At 43.2% G+C, this 22,500-nt stretch overlaps 2 protein-coding genes across 7 annotated transcripts in view; both read right to left on the reverse strand.

Annotated features, from left to right (window-relative positions):
• si:dkey-21p1.3 (collagen alpha-2(I) chain) overlaps positions 1 to 19,316 on the reverse strand; it is a 47,301-nt gene extending 27,985 nt beyond the window's left edge. Inside the window, exons 1-8 of the mRNA XM_047799924.1 lie at positions 19,307 to 19,316; positions 17,203 to 19,110; positions 4,006 to 4,560; positions 3,528 to 3,586; positions 1,079 to 1,132; positions 494 to 613; positions 363 to 401; positions 15 to 68 (exon numbers count right to left, since the gene is read on the reverse strand). Of these exons, the coding sequence (XP_047655880.1) occupies positions 15 to 68; positions 363 to 401; positions 494 to 613; positions 1,079 to 1,132; positions 3,528 to 3,586; positions 4,006 to 4,560; positions 17,203 to 19,110; positions 19,307 to 19,316 (2,799 nt within the window). The remainder of the gene's footprint in view (positions 1 to 14; positions 69 to 362; positions 402 to 493; positions 614 to 1,078; positions 1,133 to 3,527; positions 3,587 to 4,005; positions 4,561 to 17,202; positions 19,111 to 19,306) is intronic.
• Positions 19,317 to 19,998: 682 nt separating this feature from the next.
• The window catches only part of LOC113648205 (voltage-dependent R-type calcium channel subunit alpha-1E), a 62,802-nt gene continuing 60,300 nt past the window's right edge, over positions 19,999 to 22,500 (reverse strand). For all 6 annotated transcript variants that reach the window (XM_047799748.1, XM_047799745.1, XM_047799744.1 and 3 more), the window contains one exon: positions 19,999 to 22,500. This exon is cut by the window's right edge and continues 637 nt beyond it. The gene's annotated coding sequence lies outside the window, so the exon portion shown is untranslated.

Consider the following 22,500-nt stretch of genomic DNA (forward strand, 5'->3'; position numbering starts at 1 on the left):
AAAATCAGACTTACAGGTGGACCTGGATCTCCGGGTCTCCCCGGTGGTCCCGGACGTCCTTTCTGTTTCTGAAGAAATACCACATTATTAGTTAAAGTGAAGTTTGTGAAAAGCTAATAACATTATTATAAAGTCATGAAGAACACGAGTAAGGAGCTTCAGGGTTGGAACAGTATCTCCACATCATCACATCACAGCACTGCTGATTATTTTCCTTTAACCTCATGTCCTAAAGTGTGTTCTTTCACTTACACCACAGTAATCTGTCAGCGCTGCATTTCATCAATGACACAAAGAACACATCATATTCTTATCTGTTCAGTTTTCTACATTGTGACTCATTTAATATAAGTGACTCTTACCGGCCATGACATCATCAGCTTTTTGTAGAGTTTACTCTTCTGTTGGTGAAAAGAAACGTTTTCCAGGCTGCTGCACTGTTGTATTAGTGAAACGATTATGTGACATGACCTCAACAAACCGTAATGTTCACCTTAAACGCTTGCCATTCTTCCTCTGATGTCATCCACATGATGATGGCTGGAATCCCGGGAGGACCAGTCGGCCCACTGTAACCAGTGCGTCCTGCGCGTCCCATTGCTCCTGCAGTGCCCTGTGGGAAATGGGAAAAATCCAACAGGATATTCATTCATTCATTCATTCATCTTCTACCGCTTATCCGAACTACTCGGGTCACGGGGAGCCTGTGCCTATCTCAGGCGTCATCGGGCATCGAGGCAGGATACACCCTGGATGGAGTGCCAACCCATCACAGGGCACACACACACTCTCATTTACTCACACACACACACACTACGGACAATTTTCTAGAGATGCCAATCAACCTACCATGCATGTCTTTGGACCGGGGGAGGAAACCGGAGTACCCGGAGGAAACCCCCGAGGCACGGGGAGAACATGCAAACTCCACACACACAAGGCAGAGGCGGGAATCGAACCCCCAACCCTGAAGGTTTGAGGCGAATGTGCTAACCACTAAGCCACCATGCCCCCCCCCCCCCCTTCAGGATATTCATATGAAATTATAGATATTTTCAGGGTATAAAACATGGTGTACCTTTTCTCCTTTTGGTCCTGGACCTCCAGAAAGTCCAGGTGGACCCTGATATCCCTGGAGACAACAGAGTAATAAGACACCCTTTATATCAGCGGTGTTCTACTTATAATGAGAACAAACACCATTAAAACGTCAGAAACGGTTCACATAAAGCACGAATAACATCTGACTTCAGAAACATCTCGTGTCCACACGACGGTGCTGGAGCTCACGGTTAGCTTCACAGCACACAGAGCTTCCTTTCAGCTTCATTAAATCATTTCACTAATTCGTTTTCCTGTTTTCAGTCTAATCTTTCTCTCTCTCCGTCTCTCAGTGAGTCTGCTCTCGTTTATAAAGCTCTCTCGGCGGAGACCAACCACCGCCTCTCCTCTCTTTTCAGATGTAATTAGATGAAATCCTGACAAACTCAATTTCCCCTCACAGGATCTGAGACACCGAGGGACTCGAATGACCAAGAGACGAAACATTTCACGGCTCTGATGAGGAGGAAAAGAGGAAGATTTACATTGAGATAAACAATCTGATGATACTCGAGTTCTACATTAGAACCTGAAGCTACAGAATGTTCTGATGTCATAATTCTGCCAGATCTGAGCTGGTAACCTGTAGCTTTAGCACCAGTCTGTAAAGCAGCCTTGTCTTTATGGCTCATGGTCGACTTTAACGTTCCCATTGTGTACAAATGGAAAACCTGAAAGCTTCCTTTAAAATCTGAGCAACACGATGATGTAATTATTTTCTGAGATAAACAATCACACAAGCTAAGACTCGGAGCAGCTGATTCAATGTTACGTTTTGTACAGAGTGTTTAAAATGACATCAAATGTAGATTAGAATTAATCAAAAGTTTGATTAGAATTATTATCATATAAATCACTTTTTTGTTGTGACGTGTTGAGCAGTTGTGTGGATCACAACATGTGCTGATGATGAACTGTGTTCCAGTGTGTGAAGTCTCTGAGTCTCTTCTGTGTTACGTTGTGTCACTTCACATAAAGCAACCAGAGTAAAGTGTTAATTCTATTCACATTGAGACCTTCACAGCCGTTCTATCCTACAGTGAATAGCAGCGTCGCTGGCGCGTGTCCTCAGACATTAACGCTACTTATCTGTATGGTGTAACGGTGTATGTGTAATGGTGTAATGGTGTATGTGTAATGGTGTATGTGTAATGGTGTAATGGTGTATGTGTAATGGTGTAATGGTGTAATGGTGTATGTGTAATGGTGTAATGGTATGGTGTAATGGTGTAATGGTGTATGTGTAATGGTGTAATGGTGTATGTGTAATGGTGTAATGGTGTATGTGTAATGGTGTAATGGTGTAATGGTGTATGTGTAATGGTGTATGGTGTATGTGTAATGGTGTAATGGTGTAATGGTGTAATGGTGTATGTGTAATGGTGTAATGGTGTATGTGTAATGGTGTAATGGTGTATGTGTAATGGTGTATGTGTAATGGTGTATGTGTAATGGTGTAATGGTGTATGTGTAATGGTGTAATGGTGTATGTGTAATGGTGTAATGGTGTATGTGTAATGGTGTAATGGTGTATGTGTAATAGTGTAATGGTGTATGTGTAATGGTGTATGTGTAATGGTGTATGTGTAATTGTGTAATGGTGTATGTGTAATGGTGTAATGGTGTATGTGTAATGGTGTAATGGTGTATGTGTAATGGTGTAATGGTGTATGTGTAATGGTGTAATGGTGTATGTGTAATGGTGTATGTGTAATGGTGTAATGGTGTATGTGTAATGGTGTAATGGTGTATGTGTAATGGTGTAATGGTGTAATGGTGTATGTGTAATTGTGTAATGGTGTAATGGTGTATGTGTAATGGTGTTATGGTGTATGTGTAATTGTGTAATGGTGTAATGGTGTATGTGTAATGGTGTAATGGTGTATGTGTAATGGTGTATGTGTAATGGTGTAATGGTGTATGTGTAATGGTGTAATGGTGTAATGGTGTAATGGTGTATGTGTAATTGTGTAATGGTGTAATGGTGTATGTGTAATGGTGTAATGGTGCTGTGAGAAACTCTTCTCAGCCTTTCTAAATTTCTACATTGTTTTTTTCCTTAAAAGTAAATATTCTCTTGTGTTAAATGTTAAAAAATCTCTGCCTTTGTGGCTAAGGGGGCGGAGTCTCAGTCAGACGGCTGTTATAATATTAATCCATGTTTTCAGACTGTGTGTGGGTTTGTGTATGTATGTACTGTGTGTGTGTGTGTGTGTGTGTGTGTGTGTGTGTGTGTGTGTGTGTGTGTGTGTGTGTGTGTGTGTGTGTGTGTTTGCATGTGTGTGTTTGCGTGTGTATGTGTGCGTGTGTGTGCATGTGTGTGTGTGAGTGTGTGTGCTTGCGTGTGTATGTGTGCGTGTGTGTGTGCATGTGTGTGTGTGTGTGTGTGTGTGTGTGTGTGTGTGTGTGTAATACACATGTAATACCTGTAATCCTGTGTTTCCAGGTGGACCAGTGAGACGCTGATATCTCATCGTGTGTGTGTCTGAAACATCAGTAATTCAGTTATTTTGTAATATTTGTATGAACATGACACTGAGTTTCAGTGAGGATTTTCTTGTACATACATAAATATCCAGTCGTAACAGAAAGGAACATTAAAATAACCAGACAAACAGTCTGTCTGGACTGATCAGTGTATTTACACCACAGTGCTGCTGAGTTCTGGACTCTGATTGGTCAGGAGGTGTTGATTAGTTTTCTATAACGGCAGCTCTGGGAGTTGTGCAGAATTATTCAGTTCTAACTGGTGTTAGAGGAATAAAACACTCAGGCATTTGCACTTGTATTAAAATAATCAAACACACACACACACACACACACACACACACACACACACACACACACACACACACACACACACATGTTAGTATAGAAGGCTGAGGTCATAGTCTTGATCCATACCTGGTTCTCCTCTGTCCTCCTCTGTCCTTTCTGGACAGACTTCAGAAACCAGATCACAATTTTCCAGCTCCAGTAAGGTCAAGCTCTCGTTTATTTTCCTCTCTTCTTCTATGATCTCCTCTTTTGATGACATCGTGTCTGGCTGGTGAGATAATTTGTCATCCATCTCGTCTGTACTTGGCCCCATGGCCCCTGGTAACACACCTTTATTAGCTGGAGATGTGTCATCATCGGTTCCCATGGTAGCAGATGATGAAATGTTCTTTGCTGTCCCACTTTGCTGAATCATGGCGCCGCTGCACCGAGCTGCTGAAACTGATCCCCAATCTGGTATTTTCTCAGAAATTACAGTCGACGCTGATGTGTGTGGAGGAGCTACGTGTTCTGTCTGAGGTTGACCTTCGCCTTTGGCACATTCAGGCACTTGGAGACTCAGAGAGGTCGTGTTTATCTTGAGCACGTTGTCTGTCTCGGCGAGATTGGTATCAGTCTCCTTTTTCTTCACAGCTTCACCGCTTTCAGAGTCTAAACCTGAGCCGTCCTCTAGCTCCGGGCCTGTAGGAAGTGCTGCGAAAGAGTACACCGACGGCTAAACCCTTTTATAGACCGATGTCTGTTTGCTAGCTATGCAAATTCTTTGCTAATCACTCGCTAGTGCGCTAACCATAAACAAACGTCTGGGAGAAACCGTACAGAGGTTCAGAACGCTGGAGAAGATTTTTATACACAGTAGACACATCAGACTGCTAACTAGCTGGATTGTTAGCATGCTAGCTAGCATAGTGAAGAGTTTAAAGTAGTGCGAAGCTAACAGCTGAAAAGGTTTTGCAGTTTCTACCAAGTGGAATCCATCCAGGTTTATTAAGTGAGAGCTGATTTATTAAAGAGGAGCTTGTGACGTTTAAATCAAACACATTTCACACAGATGAGTGTTTTGAACCTACAACACAGTGTGAACCCACAACAGTGTGAACCTACAACACAATGTGAACCCACAACAGTGTGAACCTACAACAGTGTGAACCTACAACAGTGTGAACCTACAACACAGTGTGAACCTACAACACAGCGTGAACCTACAACACAGTGTGAACCCACAACAGTGTGAACCTACAACACAGTGTGAACCTACAACCCAGTGTGAACCCACAACAGTGTGAACCTACAACACAGTGTGAACCTACAACACAGTGTGAACCTACAACACAGTGTGAACCCACAACAGTGTGAACCTACAACAGTGTGAACCCACAACAGTGTGAACCTACAACAGTGTGAACCTACAACAGTGTGAACCTACAACACAGTGTGAACCTACAACAGTGTGAACCTACAACAGTGTGAACCTACAACAGTGTGAACCTACAACAGTGTGAACCTACAACACAGTGTGAACCCACAACAGTGTGAACCTACAACAGTGTGAACCTACAACACAGTGTGAACCTACAACACAGTGTGAACCCACAACAGTGTGAACCCACAACAGTGTGAACCTACAACACAGTGTGAACCCACAACAGTGTGAACCCACAACAGTGTGAACCTACAACACAGTGTGAACCCACAACAGTGTGAACCCACAACACAGAGTGAACCCACAACAGTGTGAACCCACAACACAGAGTGAACCCACAACAGTGTGAACCTACAACAGTGTGAACCCACAACAGTGTGAACCTACAACACAGTGTGAACCTACAACACAATGTGAACCTACAACAGTGTGAACCTACAACAGTGTGAACCTACAACAGTGTGAACCCACAACACAGTGTGAACCTACAACACAGTGTGAACCCACAACAGTGTGAACCTACAACACAGTGTGAACCTACAACAAAATGTGAACCTACAACAGTGTGAACCTACAACAGTGTGAACCTACAACAGTGTGAACCTACAACACAGTGTGAACCTACAACAGTGTGAACCTACAACAGTCTGAACCTACAACAGTGTGAACCTACAACACAATGTGAACCTACAACAGTGTGAACCTACAACAGTGTGAACCTACAACAGTCTGAACCCACAACAGTGTGAACCTACAACACAGTGTGAACCCACAACAGTGTGAACCTACAACACAGTGTGAACCTACAACACAATGTGAACCTACAACAGTGTGAACCTACAACACAGTGTGAACCTACAGCAGTCTGAACCTACAACACAGTGTGAACCTACAACAGTGTGAACCTACAACACAGTGTGAACCTACAACAAAATGTGAACCTACAACAGTGTGAACCTACAACAGTGTGAACCTACAACACAGTGTGAACCTACAACAGTGTGAACCTACAACAGTGTGAACCTACAACAGTGTGAACCTACAACACAATGTGAACCTACAACAGTGTGAACCTACAACAGTGTGAACCTACAACAGTGTGAACCTACAACAGTCTGAACCCACAACAGTGTGAACCTACAACACAGTGTGAACCCACAACAGTGTGAACCTACAACACAATGTGAACCTACAACACAATGTGAACCTACAACACAGTGTGAACCTACAACAGTGTGAACCTACAACACAATGTGAACCTACAACAGTGTGAACCTACAACACAATGTGAACCTACAACAGTCTGAACCCACAACAGTGTGAACCTACAACACAGTGTGAACCCACAACAGTGTGAACCTACAACACAATGTGAACCTACAACACAATGTGAACCTACAACACAGTGTGAACCTACAACAGTGTGAACCTACAACACAATGTGAACCTACAACAGTGTGAACCTACAACACAATGTGAACCTACAACAGTGTGAACCTACAACACAGTGTGAACCTACAACACAGTGTGAACCTACAACAGTGTGAACCTACAACAGTGTGAACCTACAACACAATGTGAACCTACAACAGTGTGAACCTACAACAGTGTGAACCTACAACACAATGTGAACCTACAACAGTGTGAACCTACAACACAGTGTGAACCTACAACAGTGTGAACCTACAACACAATGTGAACCTACAACAGTGTGAACCTACAACACAGTCTGAACCCACAACAGTGTGAACCTACAACACAGTGTGAACCCACAACAGTGTGAACCTACAACAGTGTGAACCTACAACACAGTGTGAACCCACAACAGTGTGAACCTACAACAGTGTGAACCTACAACACAATGTGAACCTACAACAGTGTGAACCTACAACACAGTGTGAACCTACAACAGTGTGAACACAAGGTTAGCTTCACATTAACATTTGTTTAATGTTATTACACTTACGTTCTGTCCTAAACGCCTCCTTTGTAGGTTCTGTATCTTGTTCCTGTGTGAAATCAGAGACAGACTGAAGTTTGTTACTCGTCATAATTTCCTCCAGCTTCTGACTCTGTAAAGTATTTACAACTGCATCATGTACTGTGTGTTTGTGTGTGTTTGTGTGTGTGGGTGTATGTGCATGTGTGTATATCTGTGCGTATCTGTATGTGTGTGTATGTGTGTGTATGTGTGTGTGTATGTGTGTGTATGTGTGTGTATGAGTGTGTATGTGTGTATGTATGTGTGTGTATGTGTGTGTATGTGTGTGTATGTGTGTGTATGTGTGTATGTATGTGTGTGTGTGTGTGTGTGTGTATGTGTGTGTGTGTGTGTGTGTGTGTGTGTGTGTATGTGTGTGTGTGTGTATGTGTGTGTGTGTGTATGTGTGTGTGTGTGTGTGTGTGTGTGTGTGTGTGTGTGTGTGTGTGTGTGTGTGTGTGTGTGTGTGTGTGTGTGTGTGTGTGTGTGTGTCTGTGTGTGTGTGTGTGTGTGTATGTGTGTGTGTCTGTGTGTGTCTGTGTGTGTGTGTGTGTGTGTGTGTGTGTGTGTATGTGTGTGTGTGTGTGTCTGTGTGTGTGTGTGTGTGTATGTGTGTGTGTGTGTGTGTGTGTCTGTGTGTGTGTGTGTGTGTCTGTGTGTGTGTGTCTGTGTGTGTGTGTGTCTGTGTGTGTGTGTGTGTGTGTGTGTGTGTGTGTGTGTGTGTGTGTCTGTGTGTGTGTATGTGTGTGTGTGTATGTGTGTGTGTGTGTGTGTGTGTATGTGTGTGTGTATGTGTGTGTGTGTGTGTGTGTGTGTGTGTGTATGTGTGTGTGTGTGTGTGTGTGTGTATGTGTGTGTGTGTGTGTGTATGTGTGTGTGTATGTGTGTGTATGTGTGTGTATGTGTGTGTGTGTCTGTGTGTGTGTGTGTGTGTATGTGTGTGTATGTGTGTGTGTGTGTCATGACACTCGGACCAAAAATAAGTACTTTGTTCTTTCATTCCAAATGTTTTAAACCATTCTCATGTTTTAATGTTTTAATCCTTTCTGTCTCATCAGAATGAGACAGAAAGCGTCTCGTCCTCAGTGAGGACGTCCTGCAGGATGTTAGAGACGTTCTGACTTTGTTCTAATGGAGAAGTTGTTCATTAGCACAGAGATCATTTTCTTGTCCATTTGCTTGCTGTAATTAATGCACACAGATTTGTTATCTGAGTGTTTGTGACCTTCATAATGACATTTTCTGATATTTAATACGAGCTGCTGAGAATCCGTCATTCTCACAGTCTTCATATCACGTCTGTGTCTCATCATAATGGACTTATAGTCTGGTGCTGCTAATGTCCTCACAGAGGGGCATGAACTCACTGCTTCTGGAAACACACACATCAGGGGAAAGTAAATAACTTGGACTCTAAAATGTCTCGGTTTAGCACCTGAAAAGATCCAAAATATTTATTCATATTTATTTTTTCTTTCCTCAGAAAGATACAAACTTTTTCTTCACCTGTGGTGTTTTACAAGAACGTCACAGAGAGCTCTAGGTGTTATATTCAAAAGTTTGTACACCCTGTTTCTAATAGGAAATCTAAATAATAATAATAATAATAATAATAATAATAATAATAATAATAATAATAATAATAATAAGACCAATGTTATAAAATATGACCAAAAGTGTTTGAAACTCAATTTGTGTCAGTTTGAAGCTCAGTCTCAGGAGATCCTTCGGTTCGGGGTAACATTCATTCATCTTCTACCGCTTATCCGAACTTCTCGGGTCACGGGGAGCCTGTGCCTATCTCAGGCGTCATCGGGCATCGAGGCAGGATACACCCTGGACGGAGTGCCAACCCATCACAGGGCACACACACACTCTCATTCACACACACACACACACACTACGGACAATTTACCAGAGATGCCAATCAACCTACCATGCATGTCTTTGGACCGGCGGAAGAAACCGGAGTACCCGGAGGAAACCCCCGAGGCACGGGGAGAAGATGCAAACTCCACACACACGAGGCGGAGGCGGGAATCGAACCCCCGACCCTGGAGGTGTGAGGCAAATGTGCTAACCGCTAAGACACCGTGCTTTGGGGAAACAATTTCATTTAAAATAATATGAGGTAAGAAAATTCCTGAATTTCTGCATTTTCATCAAAAATGTCAAAAAAAAAAACAAAAACAAAAAAAACAATGTAAATGTGTAGAAACTTTAACTTTATAATGAAATAAAAATTTTAAAATGAAATAAGATGTTTGTTGTTTGTATTTCCATAAATCCTCTACAACATCCTTTAAATTTAGATCAGCTACAAATTCAGTCAATTAAATTAAAAGGATAAATAAATGGTTCAGGGGACACGGTGTCTTAGTGGTTAGCACGTTCGCCTCACACCTCCAGGGTCGGGGGTTCGATTCCCGCCTCCGCCTCGTGTGTGTGGAGTTTGCATCTTCTCCCCGTGCCTCGGGGGTTTCCTCCGGGTACTCCGGTTTCCTCCCCCGGTCCAAAGACATGCATGGTAGGTTGATTGGCATCTCTGGAAAATTGTCTGTAGTGTGTGTGTGTGTGAGTGAATGAGAGTGTGTGTGTGTGCCCTGCGATGGGTTGGCACTCCGTCCAGGGTGTATCCTGCCTCGATGCCCGATGATGCCTGAGATAGGTACAGGCTCCCCGTGACCCGAGGAGTTCGGATAAGCGGTAGAAAATGAGTGAATGAGAATAAATTGTTCAAATCTGTGAAGAATTATTAAATAAAGTTTTGTGGTTCCGTCGCTGTGTGTAGTGATGTTCAGACCTGCTGATGGAAACACAGGGAACCAAAACCCTCACAGTGTCTCAGGGGGACGGAGGTCCCGGAGGTCCCGGAGGTCAATGAGGTCATAATGGCCTGTGAGAAGAGACATTACTACTTTACACATACAATTACACATTATTTTAACCATCGTCATCATCATCATCATCATCATCATCATCATCATCATTGTCATCATCATCATCATATTATTATTAGTAGTAGTAGTAGTACTCTCTCTCTCTTTCTTTCTCTCTATCTTTCTCTCTCTCTCCCTCTCTCTCTGTCTCTCTCTCTCTTTTTCTCTCTTTCTTCCTCTCTCTCTCTCTGTCTCTCTCTCTCTTTCTCTCTCTCTCTGTATCTCTCTCTCTCTCTCTCTCTTTCTTTCTTTCTTTCTTTCTTTATCTCCCTCTCTCTTTCTTTGTTTCTCTCTCTGTGTCTGTCTCTCTCTCTCTCACTCTCTCACTCTTTCTTTCTTTCTTTCTTTCTTTCTTTCTTTCTTTCTTTCTTTCTTTCTTTCTTTTATTCATTACTGGTTTCTATTTTTGTCTTTATTTTTCCTTCGTTTTTTCCTTCTTTCCATGTCTTTCTCATTATCAGTCTTTTTTATATTTTCTCTGTTATCTCTAGCTGTTGCTCTTTCATACAGAAGACAGAACTACAGAAGGTCCAGAGCTGTGTGTGTGAATTATGGGGATGATTTTAAGTGTAAAAGTGTAAATGAATTTATTTACACATTTATATGTTTTATGATGAAAACTCCAGAGCGCTGATGACTTTAAACTGACTCCATGACAGGGTGCCATTACTTTTAGATGCAGCTCTATGTGAACCCTGAGCTCAGGTAACAGTCCTATAGGTTCAGGGAGAATCCTACAGGAAGTTCTTTGTTCAGCAGAAGTTTGTGTTTGGAAAGTTCCTCATGTAGATGTTAAATAATCCTGTGAGCTGCTCGAGGGAACGTCATCATCACCTCTGCCTGATCTGAGGAGAGCTGCTCAGTGTGAGTCTCTCAGTGTGTGTCTCTCAGTGTGTGTCTCTCAGTGTGTGTCTCTCAGTGTGTGTCTCTCAGTGTGTGTCTCTCAGTGTGTCTCTCAGTGTGTGTCTCTCAGTGTGTGTCTCTCAGTGTGTGTCTCTCAGTGTGTGTCTCTCAGTGTGTCTCTCAGTGTGTGTCTCTCAGTGTGTGTCTCTCAGTGTGTGTCTCTCAGTGTGTGTCTCTCAGTGTGAGTCTCTCAGTGTGTGTCTCTCAGTGTGTGTCTCTCAGTGTGTGTCTCTCAGTGTGTCTCTCAGTGTGAGTCTCTCAGTGTGTGTCTCTCAGTGTGTCTCTCAGTGTGTGTCTCTCAGTGTGTCTCTCAGTGTGTGTCTCTCAGTGTGTCTCTCAGTGTGTGTCTCTCAGTGTGTCTCTCAGTGTGAGTCTCTCAGTGTGTGTCTCTCAGTGTGTGTCTCTCAGTGTGAGTCTCTCAGTGTGAGTCTCTCAGTGTGTGTCTCTCAGTGTGTGTCTCTCAGTGTGAGTCTCTCAGTGTGTGTCTCTCAGTGTGAGTCTCTCAGTGTGTGTCTCTCAGTGTGAGTCTCTCAGTGTGAGTCTCTCAGTGTTAGTCTCTCAGTGTGTGTCTCTCAGTGTGTGTCTCTCAGTGTTAGTGTCTCTCAGTGTGTGTCTCTCAGTGTGAGTCTCTCAGTGTGTGTCTCAGTGTTAGTGTCTCTCAGTGTGTGTCTCTCAGTGTGTGTCTCTCAGTGTTAGTCTCTCAGTGTGTGTCTCTCAGTGTGTGTCTCTCAGTGTGTGTCTCTCAGTGTGTGTCTCTCAGTGTTAGTCTCTCAGTGTTAGTCTCTCAGTGTGTGTCTCAGTGTTAGTGTCTCTCAGTGTGTGTCTCTCAGTGTGTGTCTCAGTGTTAGTGTCTCTCAGTGTGTGTCTCTCAGTGTGTGTCTCTCAGTGTGTGTCTCTCAGTGTGAGTCTCTCAGTGTTAGTCTCTCAGTGTTAGTCTCACAGTGTGTGTCTCAGTGTTAGTGTCTCAGTGTGAGTCTCTCAGTGTGTGTCTCTCAGTGTGAGTCTCTCAGTGTTAGTCTCTCAGTGTGTGTCTCTCAGTGTGTGTCTCAGTGTTAGTGTCTCAGTGTGTGTCTCTCAGTGTGTGTCTCTCAGTGTTAGTCTCTCAGTGTGTGTCTCTCAGTGTGTGTCTCTCAGTGTTAGTCTCTCAGTGTGTGTCTCTCAGTGTTAGTCTCTCAGTGTGTGTCTCTCAGTGTGTGTCTCTCAGTGTGTGTCTCTCAGTGTGTGTCTCAGTGTGAGTCTCTCAGTGTGTGTCTCTCAGTGTGGGTCTCAGTGTGTGTCTCTCAGTGTGTGCCTCTCAGTGTGTGTCTCTCAGTGTGAGTCTCTCAGTGTGTGTCTCTCAGTGTGTGTCTCCCAGTGTGAGTCTCTCAGTGTGTGTCTCTCAGTGTGTGTCTCTCAGTGTGTGTCTCTCAGTGTGTGTCTCTCAGTGTGAGTCTCTCAGTGTGTGTCTCTCAGTGTGTCTCTCAGTGTGAGTCTCTCAGTGTGTGTCTCTCAGTGTGTGTCTCTCAGTGTTAGTCTCTCAGTGTGTGTCTCAGTGTTAGTGTCTCTCAGTGTGTGTCTCTCAGTGTGTGTCTCTCAGTGTGAGTCTCTCAGTGTGTGTCTCTCAGTGTGAGTCTCTCAGTGTGTGTCTCTCAGTGTGTGTCTCTCAGTGTGAGTCTCTCAGTGTGTGTCTCTCAGTGTGTGTCTCTCAGTGTGAGTCTCTCAGTGTGTGTCTCTCAGTGTGTGTCTCTCAGTGTGTGTCTCTCAGTGTGTCTCTCAGTGTGAGTCTCTCAGTGTGTGTCTCTCAGTGTGTGTCTCTCAGTGTGTCTCTCAGTGTGAGTCTCTCAGTGTGTGTCTCTCAGTGTGTCTCTCAGTGTGTGTCTCTCAGTGTGTCTCTCAGTGTGTGTCTCTCATTGTGTCTCTCAGTGTGAGTCTCTCAGTGTGTGTCTCTCAGTGAGTCTCTCAGTGTGTGTCTCTCAGTGTGTGTCTCTCAGTGTGAGTCTCTCAGTGTGAGTCTCTCAGTGTGTGTCTCTCAGTGTGTGTCTCTCAGTGTGAGTCTCTCAGTGTGTGTCTCTCAGTGTGAGTCTCTCAGTGTGTGTCTCTCAGTGTGAGTCTCTCAGTGTGAGTCTCTCAGTGTTAGTCTCTCAGTGTGTGTCTCTCAGTGTGTGTCTCTCAGTGTTAGTGTCTCTCAGTGTGTGTCTCTCAGTGTGTGTCTCTCAGTGTGAGTCTCTCAGTGTGTGTCTCAGTGTTAGTGTCTCTCAGTGTGTGTCTCTCAGTGTGTGTCTCTCAGTGTGTGTCTCTCAGTGTGTGTCTCTCAGTGTTAGTCTCTCAGTGTTAGTCTCTCAGTGTGTGTCTCAGTGTTAGTGTCTCTCAGTGTGTGTCTCTCAGTGTGTGTCTCAGTGTTAGTGTCTCTCAGTGTGTGTCTCTCAGTGTGTGTCTCTCAGTGTGTGTCTCTCAGTGTGAGTCTCTCAGTGTTAGTCTCTCAGTGTTAGTCTCACAGTGTGTGTCTCAGTGTTAGTGTCTCAGTGTGAGTCTCTCAGTGTGTCTCTCAGTGTGTGTCTCTCAGTGTGAGTCTCTCAGTGTTAGTCTCTCAGTGTGTGTCTCTCAGTGTGTGTCTCAGTGTTAGTGTCTCAGTGTGTGTCTCTCAGTGTGTGTCTCTCAGTGTTAGTCTCTCAGTGTGTGTCTCTCAGTGTGTGTCTCTCAGTGTGTGTCTCCCAGTGTGAGTCTCTCAGTGTGTGTCTCTCAGTGTGTGTCTCTCAGTGTGTGTCTCTCAGTGTGTGTCTCTCAGTGTGTCTCTCAGTGTGAGTCTCTCAGTGTGTGTCTCTCAGTGTGTGTCTCTCAGTGTGTGTCTCTCAGTGTGTGTCTCTCAGTGTGTGTCTCTCAGTGTGTGTCTCTCAGTGTGTGTCTCTCAGTGTGTGTCTCTCAGTGTGTGTCTCTCAGTGTGTCTCTCAGTGTGTGTCTCTCAGTGTGTGTCTCTCAGTGTGAGTCTCTCAGTGTGTGTCTCTCAGTGTGTGTCTCTCAGTGTGAGTCTCTCAGTGTGTGTCTCTCAGTGTGTGTCTCAGTGTTAGTGTCTCTCAGTGTGTGTCTCTCAGTGTGTGTCTCTCAGTGTGTGTCTCTCAGTGTGTCTCTCAGTGTGTGTCTCTCAGTGTGTGTCTCTCAGTGTTAGTCTCTCAGTGTGTGTCTCTCAGTGTGTGTCTCTCAGTGTTAGTCTCTCAGTGTGTGTCTCTCAGTGTGTGTCTCTCAGTGTGTCTCTCAGTGTGTGTCTCTCAGTGTGTGTCTCTCAGTGTGTGTCTCTCAGTGTGTGTCTCTCAGTGTGTGTCTCTCAGTGTTAGTCTCTCAGTGTGTCTCAGTGTTAGTGTCTCTCAGTGTGTGTCTCTCAGTGTGAGTCTCTCAGTGTTAGTCTCTCAGTGTTAGTCTCTCAGTGTGTGTCTCTCAGTGTGTGTCTCAGTGTTAGTGTCTCAGTGTTAGTGTCTCTCAGTGTGTGTCTCTCAGTGTGTGTCTCTCAGTGTGAGTCTCTCAGTGTTAGTCTCTCAGTGTGTGTCTCTCAGTGTGTGTCTCAGTGTTAGTGTCTCAGTGTGTGTCTCTCAGTGTGTGTCTCTCAGTGTTAGTCTCTCAGTGTGTGTCTCTCAGTGTGTGTCTCTCAGTGTGTGTCTCTCAGTGTTAGTCTCCCAGTGTGTGTCTCTCAGTGTGTGTCTCTCAGTGTTAGTCTCTCAGTGTGTGTCTCTCAGTGTGAGTCTCTCAGTGTGTGTCTCTCAGTGTGAGTCTCTCAGTGTGTGTCTCTCAGTGTGTGTCTCTCAGTGTGTGTCTCTCAGTGTGTCTCTCAGTGTGAGTCTCTCAGTGTGTCTCTCAGTGTGAGTCTCTCAGTGTGTCTCTCAGTGTGTGTCTCTCAATGTGTGTCTCTCAGTGTGAGTCTCTCAGTGTGTGTCTCTCAGTGTGAGTCTCTCAGTGTGTGTCTCTCAGTGTGAGTCTCAGTGTGAGTCTCTCAGTGTTAGTCTCTCAGTGTTAGTCTCTCAGTGTGTGTCTCAGTGTTAGTGTCTCTCAGTGTGTGTCTCTCAGTGTGTGTCTCTCAGTGTGTGTCTCTCAGTGTGAGTCTCTCAGTGTGTGTCTCTCAGTGTGTGTCTCTCAGTGTTAGTCTCTCAGTGTGTGTCTCTCAGTGTGTGTCTCTCAGTGTTAGTCTCTCAGTGTGTGTCTCTCAGTGTGTGTCTCTCAGTGTTAGTCTCTCAGTGTGTGTCTCTCAGTGTGTCTCTCAGTGTGAGTCTCTCAGTGTGAGTCTCTCAGTGTGTCTCTGTGTGTGTCTCTCAGTGTTAGTCTCTCAGTGTTAGTCTCTCAGTGTGTGTCTCTCAGTGTGTCTCTCAGTGTGTGTCTCTCAGTGTGTGTCTCTCAGTGTTAGTCTCTCAGTGTGTCTCTCAGTGTGTGTCTCTCAGTGTTAGTCTATCAGTGTGAGTCTCTCAATGTGTGTCTCTCAGTGTGTGTCTCTCAGTGTGTCTCTCAGTGTGTCTCTCAGTGTGTGTCTCTCAGTGTGTGTCTCTCATTGTGAGTCTCTCAGTGTGTGTCTCTCAGTGTGTGTCTCTCAGTGTGTGTCTCTCATTGTTTGTCTCTCAGTGTGTGTCTCTCATTGTGAGTCTCTCAGTGTGTGTCTCTCAGTGTGTGTCTCTCATTGTTTGTCTCTCAGTGTGTGTCTCTCATTGTGTGTCTCTCAGTGTGTGTCTCTCATTGTTTGTCTCTCAGTGTGTGTCTCTCATTGTGAGTCTCTCATTGTGTCTCTCAGTCATGTGGAAGAAAGAAAGCGAGCTTCAGTAGGAACACCTTCGCTTCATCACTCCATTATTTCCTTTAATTCTTCCAAACATTACATTACAGCAGATTTAAGCCTCGAGCTCCTTCAGTAAAGATGAAAGAATTTCTGTAGCATTTAATTAAAAATGCTGAAGTTTAATTTGGAAATAAACAACAATGCAATAAATTAATAAATAATCATTAAGTTCATTATTTGTATCAATAAATTAACTGATTCCAGATGTTTCAGCATTAAAGTCACTTCGGTGTAATGAATATAAAACTGAACTCGAATGAAATGTTTCAACAGCAGGATGATGATGATGATGATGATGATGATGATGATGATGATGATGATGATGATGAAATATGTAAAGTATCATTACTGAGCATTTAGTCACTACGTTACTGTCATTATAAATAATTTACAAGAATTAAAGCCATTTAAAGAAATATTAGTATTTACATTTTATTATAAATACAGAAATAATTATTTATGGTGTTATTATCATTTCTCTGTTAATACTGCAATCATGACCTTTGACCCCCGAACCCTAATTTTTCTCCGACGTCTCTTTGAGCTCAAAGTTGTCTAAATTTACTGCAGAAATCAAGTTTTATTTCACACAACTTTAATAACAAAAAGGAACGAAACGACTTACCAAAGTGCAGACGAGCCGCAGCAGAGCCGTGGGGTGTTTCGTCATGACCGAGTGTGATGGTGAGATGGACGTGAACATCTCAGTGTGACGAAGAACCGAAAGAACATCCCAAATAAAATCCATTAAAAACATGAACTAGTTTCCCAGGAAGTTCTCAGAGAAGACGGAGTTAACTTCTGCTCTGCTGAATGAGAGTGAGCAGTTACAGTGTGTGTGTGTGTGTGTGTGTGTGTGTGTGTGTGTGTGTGTGTGTGTGTGTTGATGCTCAGTGTTGCCTCGGTGTGGAATGTGACGCAGTGCTCAGAGTGTGTGGGTTACAGTAAAGAGCGTGAGGTCAGGTTCCATTCTCACGTTTTTTTTTTTCTTTCTTTCAAAGTGAAAAACAAACAGAATCATTTCATGAGCAAAAAAAAAGAAAACGTCTCCACTGACCTGTTCACATAAGTATGTACACCCCTGAACTGTTAGTGTGTAACTCAGCACTCAGTGTTGTGGAGGAGATCTTTACTCTAGAGATGTTTCTAAGGCCTGTCCTTCTATGCTTGTGACCGGTAGATAGTGTGACAAGGAATTGTCATTGTCAGGGGTCGTTTTCTTAGATAATGACAAGGACAGAGAGGACCGGAGACGAGTAAACAGCTTCTAGTAGACCTTTTAGTAGACCTTCTAGTAGACCTTCTAGTAGACCTTTTAGTAGACCTTCTAGTAGACCTTCTAGTAGACCTTCTAGTAGACCTTCTAGTAGACCTTTTAGTAGACCCTCTAGTAGACCTTTTAGTAGACCCTCTAGTAGACCTTTTAGTAGACCCTCTAGTAGACCTTTTAGTAGACCCTCTAGTAGACCTTCTAGTAGACCTTCTAGTAGACCTTCTAGTAGACCTTTTAGTAGACCTTCTAGTAGACCTTCTAGTAGACCTTTTAGTAGACCTTCTAGTAGACCTTCTAGTAGACCTTCTAGTAGACCTTTTAGTAGACCTTCTAGTAGACCTTCTAGTAGACCTTCTAGTAGACCTTCTAGTAGACCTTTTAGTAGACCTTCTAGTAGACCTTTTAGTAGACCTTTTAGTAGACCTTCTAGTAGACCTTTTAGTAGACCTTCTAGTAGATGTTTTAGTAGACCTTCTAGTAGACCTTCTAGTAGACCTTTTAGTAGACCCTCTAGTAGACCTTCTAGTAGACCTTCTAGTAGACCTTTTAGTAGACCTTCTAGTAGACCTTCTAGTAGACCTTTTAGTAAACCCTCTAGTAGACCTTCTAGTAGACCTTCTAGTAGACCTTCTAGTAGACCTTTTAGTAGACCCTCTAGTAGACCTTCTAGTATATCTTTTAGTAGACCTTCTATTAGACCCTCTAGTAGACCTTTTAGTAAACCCTCTAGTAGACCTTCTAGTAGACCTTTTAGTAGACCTTTTAGTAGACCTTCTACTAGACCTTCTAGTAGACCTTCTAGTATATCTTTTAGTAGACCTTCTATTAGACCTTCTAGTAGACCTTTTAGTAGACCTTCTAGTAGACCTTTTAGTAGACCCTCTAGTAGACCTTTTAGTAAACCCTCTAGTAGACCTTCTAGTAGACCTTTTAGTAGACCTTTTAGTAGACCTTCTAGTAGACCTTTTAGTAGACCTTTTAGTAGACCTTCTAGTAGACCTTCTAGTAGATCTTTTAGTAGACCATCTAGTAGACCTTCTAGTAGACCTTTTAGTAGACCTTCTAGTAGACCTTCTAGTAGACCTTTTAGTAGACCTTTTAGTAGACCCTCTAGTAGACCTTTTAGTAGACCTTCTAGTAGATCTTTCAGTAGACCTTCTAGTAGACCTTTTAGTAGACCTGCTAGTAGACCTTTTAGTAGACCTTTTAGTAGACCCTCTAGTAGACCTTTTAGTAGACCTTCTAGTAGATCTTTCAGTAGACCTTCTAGTAGACCTTTTAGTAGACCTTTTAGTAGACCATCTAGTAGACCTTTTAGTAGACCTTCTAGTAGACCTTTTAGTAGACCTTCTAGTAGACCCTCTAGTAGACCTTTTAGTAAACCTTCTAGTAGATCTTCTAGTAGATCTTTTAGTAGACCTTTTAGTAGACCCTCTAGTAGACCTTTTAGTAGACCCTCTAGTAGACCTTTTAGTAGACCCTCTAGTAGACCTTTTAGTAAACCTTCTAGTAGATCTTCTAGTAGATCTTTTAGTAGACCATCTAGTAGATCTTTCAGTAGACCTTCTAGTAGACCTTTTAGTAAACCTTCTAGTAGACCTTTTAGTAGACCTTCTAGTAGACCTTTTAGTAGACCTTTTAGTAGACCCTCTAGTAGACCTTTTAGTAGACCTTCTAGTAGACCTTTTAGTAGACCTTCTAGTAGACCCTCTAGTAGACCTTTTAGTAGACCTTCTAGTAGACCTTCTAGTAGATCTTTTAGTAGACCATCTAGTAGACCTTCTAGTAGACCTTTTAGTAGACCTTCTAGTAGACCTACTATTAGACCTTCTATTAGACCTTTTAGTAGACCTTCTAGTAGACCTACTATTAGACCTTCTATTAGACCTTCTATTAGACCTTCTATTAGACCTTCTAGTAGACCTTGGTAAGACGAGATTAGTTTGATCAGGAGATGAGCAGGCTTTGTGCATTTAAGCCAATGATTGATGATGTTTTGCTTCTTCTTTGTTTGAATCCTGACAATAAAACCAATGATCTTCCTCTTCCTCTCATGCTACACGAGGAGTGTTGGGTTCTGCTGGACGGCAGAACACAATAAACTGTAAAACCTTTTTACTCTTGCTCATGTCTACCAGTGTGATACTTTATACTTTAAATCTCTCCAAACTCAAACCTCCACAACATTGTTTAAGAGTTTAGAGACTCAGCACATCTTCATCTGCTCATTTTATTCCACTTCTTTATGAACCTGCTCCAGATCTCTCTGTCTTTGTCTCATCTTTTTATTAATGTCTGAGGGACGTCCTGTTCCTGGTGATGGCACCGTGCTTCTCCTGTAATGTTGCTGTAGGTCTCTCAGCAGCCTCCCTGCTGTGATTTTGTCCTGTTCCTGGTGATGTCACTGTGCTGCTCCGTTTCCTCCATGTTCTGATGACGGACTTTACGTTGCTCCGTCTTTCATCTAATGTTTAATTCTTTAATCCTCTTCTCCTGATCGATTCAGATATCATGTACACTTTGTAAGAGCTTCAGCTTCAGCAGTCCGATGAACCGAAAAGACGTAAGGAAACTCATCCAGAAAGTGGAACAGCTGATCTTTATATGTGGTTCATCACAATCACTTCCTACTGAACACCAGAGTCAATGTGATTGGTTCATTCTGAACACGGTCACATGACCTCTTACATAAGGGTGTGTATACTTATGCACACAGGATATTGTAGACTTTTATATAGAGTGTGTTTAGATTTTCGGGAAAAAGAAAAGAAAAGAAAAGAAGAAAAGAAAAGAAAAGAAAAGACCAGTTAATTTCTGATTTATTGTTTTTATTAAACACAATAATTATTGGATGGATTTTAAGTACAAAACAGAACAGAGTGAAATAAAGGCTGTGTACGAACTTCAGCTCTCAGCGCTGCTTATTTACACACACACACACACACACACACACACACACACACACACACACACACACACACACACACACACTTTAAACACACTTATCTACACATCCTCGCCTATGGCCAGTTTCACTCTCAGTCTGAAATAAGCTTCTTTACACAAAAACCAACAGAAGGATTTCAGTGTTGGTCAAAACGTCCAGCTGCGTCTGAGCTCCGAGCCTCAGATTCTGTCCAACACAGGACACCGTCCACACACCTCGACTCCAAACCAATCAAATCCAACCATGTCCAATCTGATCCTGCTGAATAAACATCATCACGCTGTAATCCACTTGACTTCACTTTCCTTCTTTATTTCTTTCTTTCTTCATGTAAACATGCAGCTCGTCTCACATTAACACAGCTGATTCCTCACTGTCTCTGTGTTAATACACGCTAACACACGTCCTGACTTAGCCGAGTGATGTGTGATGTCACATGTCAACAAGGGGCGGAGCTTGAGACAAACTGAATCACTCACTCATTCATTCCCTACCGCTTATCCGAACTTCTCGGGTCACGGGGAGCCTGTGCCTATCTCAGGCGTCATCGGGCATCGAGGCAGGATACACCCTGGACGGAGTGCCAACCCATCACAGGGCACACACACACTCTCATTCACTCACACTCACACTCTCATTCACACACACACACACACACACACACACACACACACACACACACACACACACACACACACACACACACTCTACGGACAATTACGTGCCAAACGAGGCACGGGTAGAATATGCAAACTCCACACACACAAGGCGGAGGTGGGAATCGAACCCCCAACCCTGGAGGTGTGAGGTGAACGTGCTAACCGCTAAGCCACCGTGCCCCATTTTGTTCTTCTGTATGATGATGACATTCTTAGCATAAATCATGGGCTTTCAATAGCCAGTTATTATAACTTAGCGGTATTAACTGAGCTAGCTTAGCTAACATCGACGTTAGCGCTATCAGTTTAAAGCGTAACGAAGATCACTCGGCAAAATCAGAACATACGCAAATAACCACGGAAATGTTATGGTAACATCGCAGAAAGATAAACACACCTGAATAAAACACGAGATTATTTACATAAGAACGTTAGATCATGGCTGTTCAGTGCGTAACCGAAATCCTCGCTCTGTCGTGATCCACGGCTGAGACGGTTCGCCAAAATCACGTCTCCAGTTAAAGGGGTTTGTATCGAAACGCTCCGATCACGTGTCGGTCGCTACGGTTACACTCAGAAGGATATTACACTGGAAACCTGCGACCAGAGAGACGATAACCTGGAACAAAAATCCCGTCCAATCAGAAGAGGGATATTCTGACAGATCGTAATATACTGTATATTAGCGTGTAGTTCGTCCGATCAAAGCGGAGTTTGCGTTTCCATGGAAACGGCTCATCACCGGTGTGACGGAAACACTCTGTAAACACGTAACGCACGTAGCTCTGTGTTCGTTATTATTACTGAAACAGAATTTGGATTCTACTCGGCAGCTTATGATGTCATCACTCTCAACAGCAACCGACCAATCAGACGCTTTGGGCTGAAGAGAATTTCTGCAGGTAAACAAAGTCACTGAGACTCCCATCATCAGAAACACAAGAATTTATACACTGCAGCATACAGAGCAGGTAAACACTGTGCACACACACACACACACACACACACACACACAGTACACATGCACACAGCATATACACATACTCAACATGCACAAACACACACTCTGTCAACAAACACACACACATACACACACACACTCAATCCACTGGAGCTGATTAGATGTCTGAGGAGTTCGAGAGCCTGAGTGAGTTTATGATCAAACAGCTTCAGGAGGAACATCAGAAGTTTCTCGTCCTTTTCTCCTCCAGTTCCATATCGGAGCTCCAGCAGGAGAACGTCGTCATGCTGAAGTGAAAAAAAAAAAACCTCCACAACACTTCCTGTCTTTTCTGTTCTGATTACAGCTGAACACACTGAAGCCATCAACCTTCTCCTTCAGATAACCAATCAAACACCACCTCGTCCTACTGATCATCTCCTTTCTTTCTTTCTTTCTTTCTTTCTTTCTTTCTTTCTTTCTTTCTTTCTTTCTTTCTTTCATCAGTTTCGTACTTTTTTAATTGTTCCTTTTTTCTATCTGTTTGATTTCTTTCTACAGCTCTGCATCTGAGAGGCTTTTCTAGGTCAGCGAGTGTAAAGCTTAAGCTTCATTTCATCAGCGAGGAGCAGATGATCATGTGACATCATGTTAATTAGCTAGTTAATGTTATTATTCCTCCCTGTAGTTATTTTACATTAGGTAAGAGCTTAGTGTCGCTAGTTAAACTTACCTAGCAGGCTAGCGGTTTAGTTAGCAGCTAAACT

The sequence above is a fragment of the Tachysurus fulvidraco genome, chromosome 14, assembly GCF_022655615.1.
Source record: "Tachysurus fulvidraco isolate hzauxx_2018 chromosome 14, HZAU_PFXX_2.0, whole genome shotgun sequence".
NCBI lineage: Eukaryota > Metazoa > Chordata > Actinopteri > Siluriformes > Bagridae > Tachysurus > Tachysurus fulvidraco.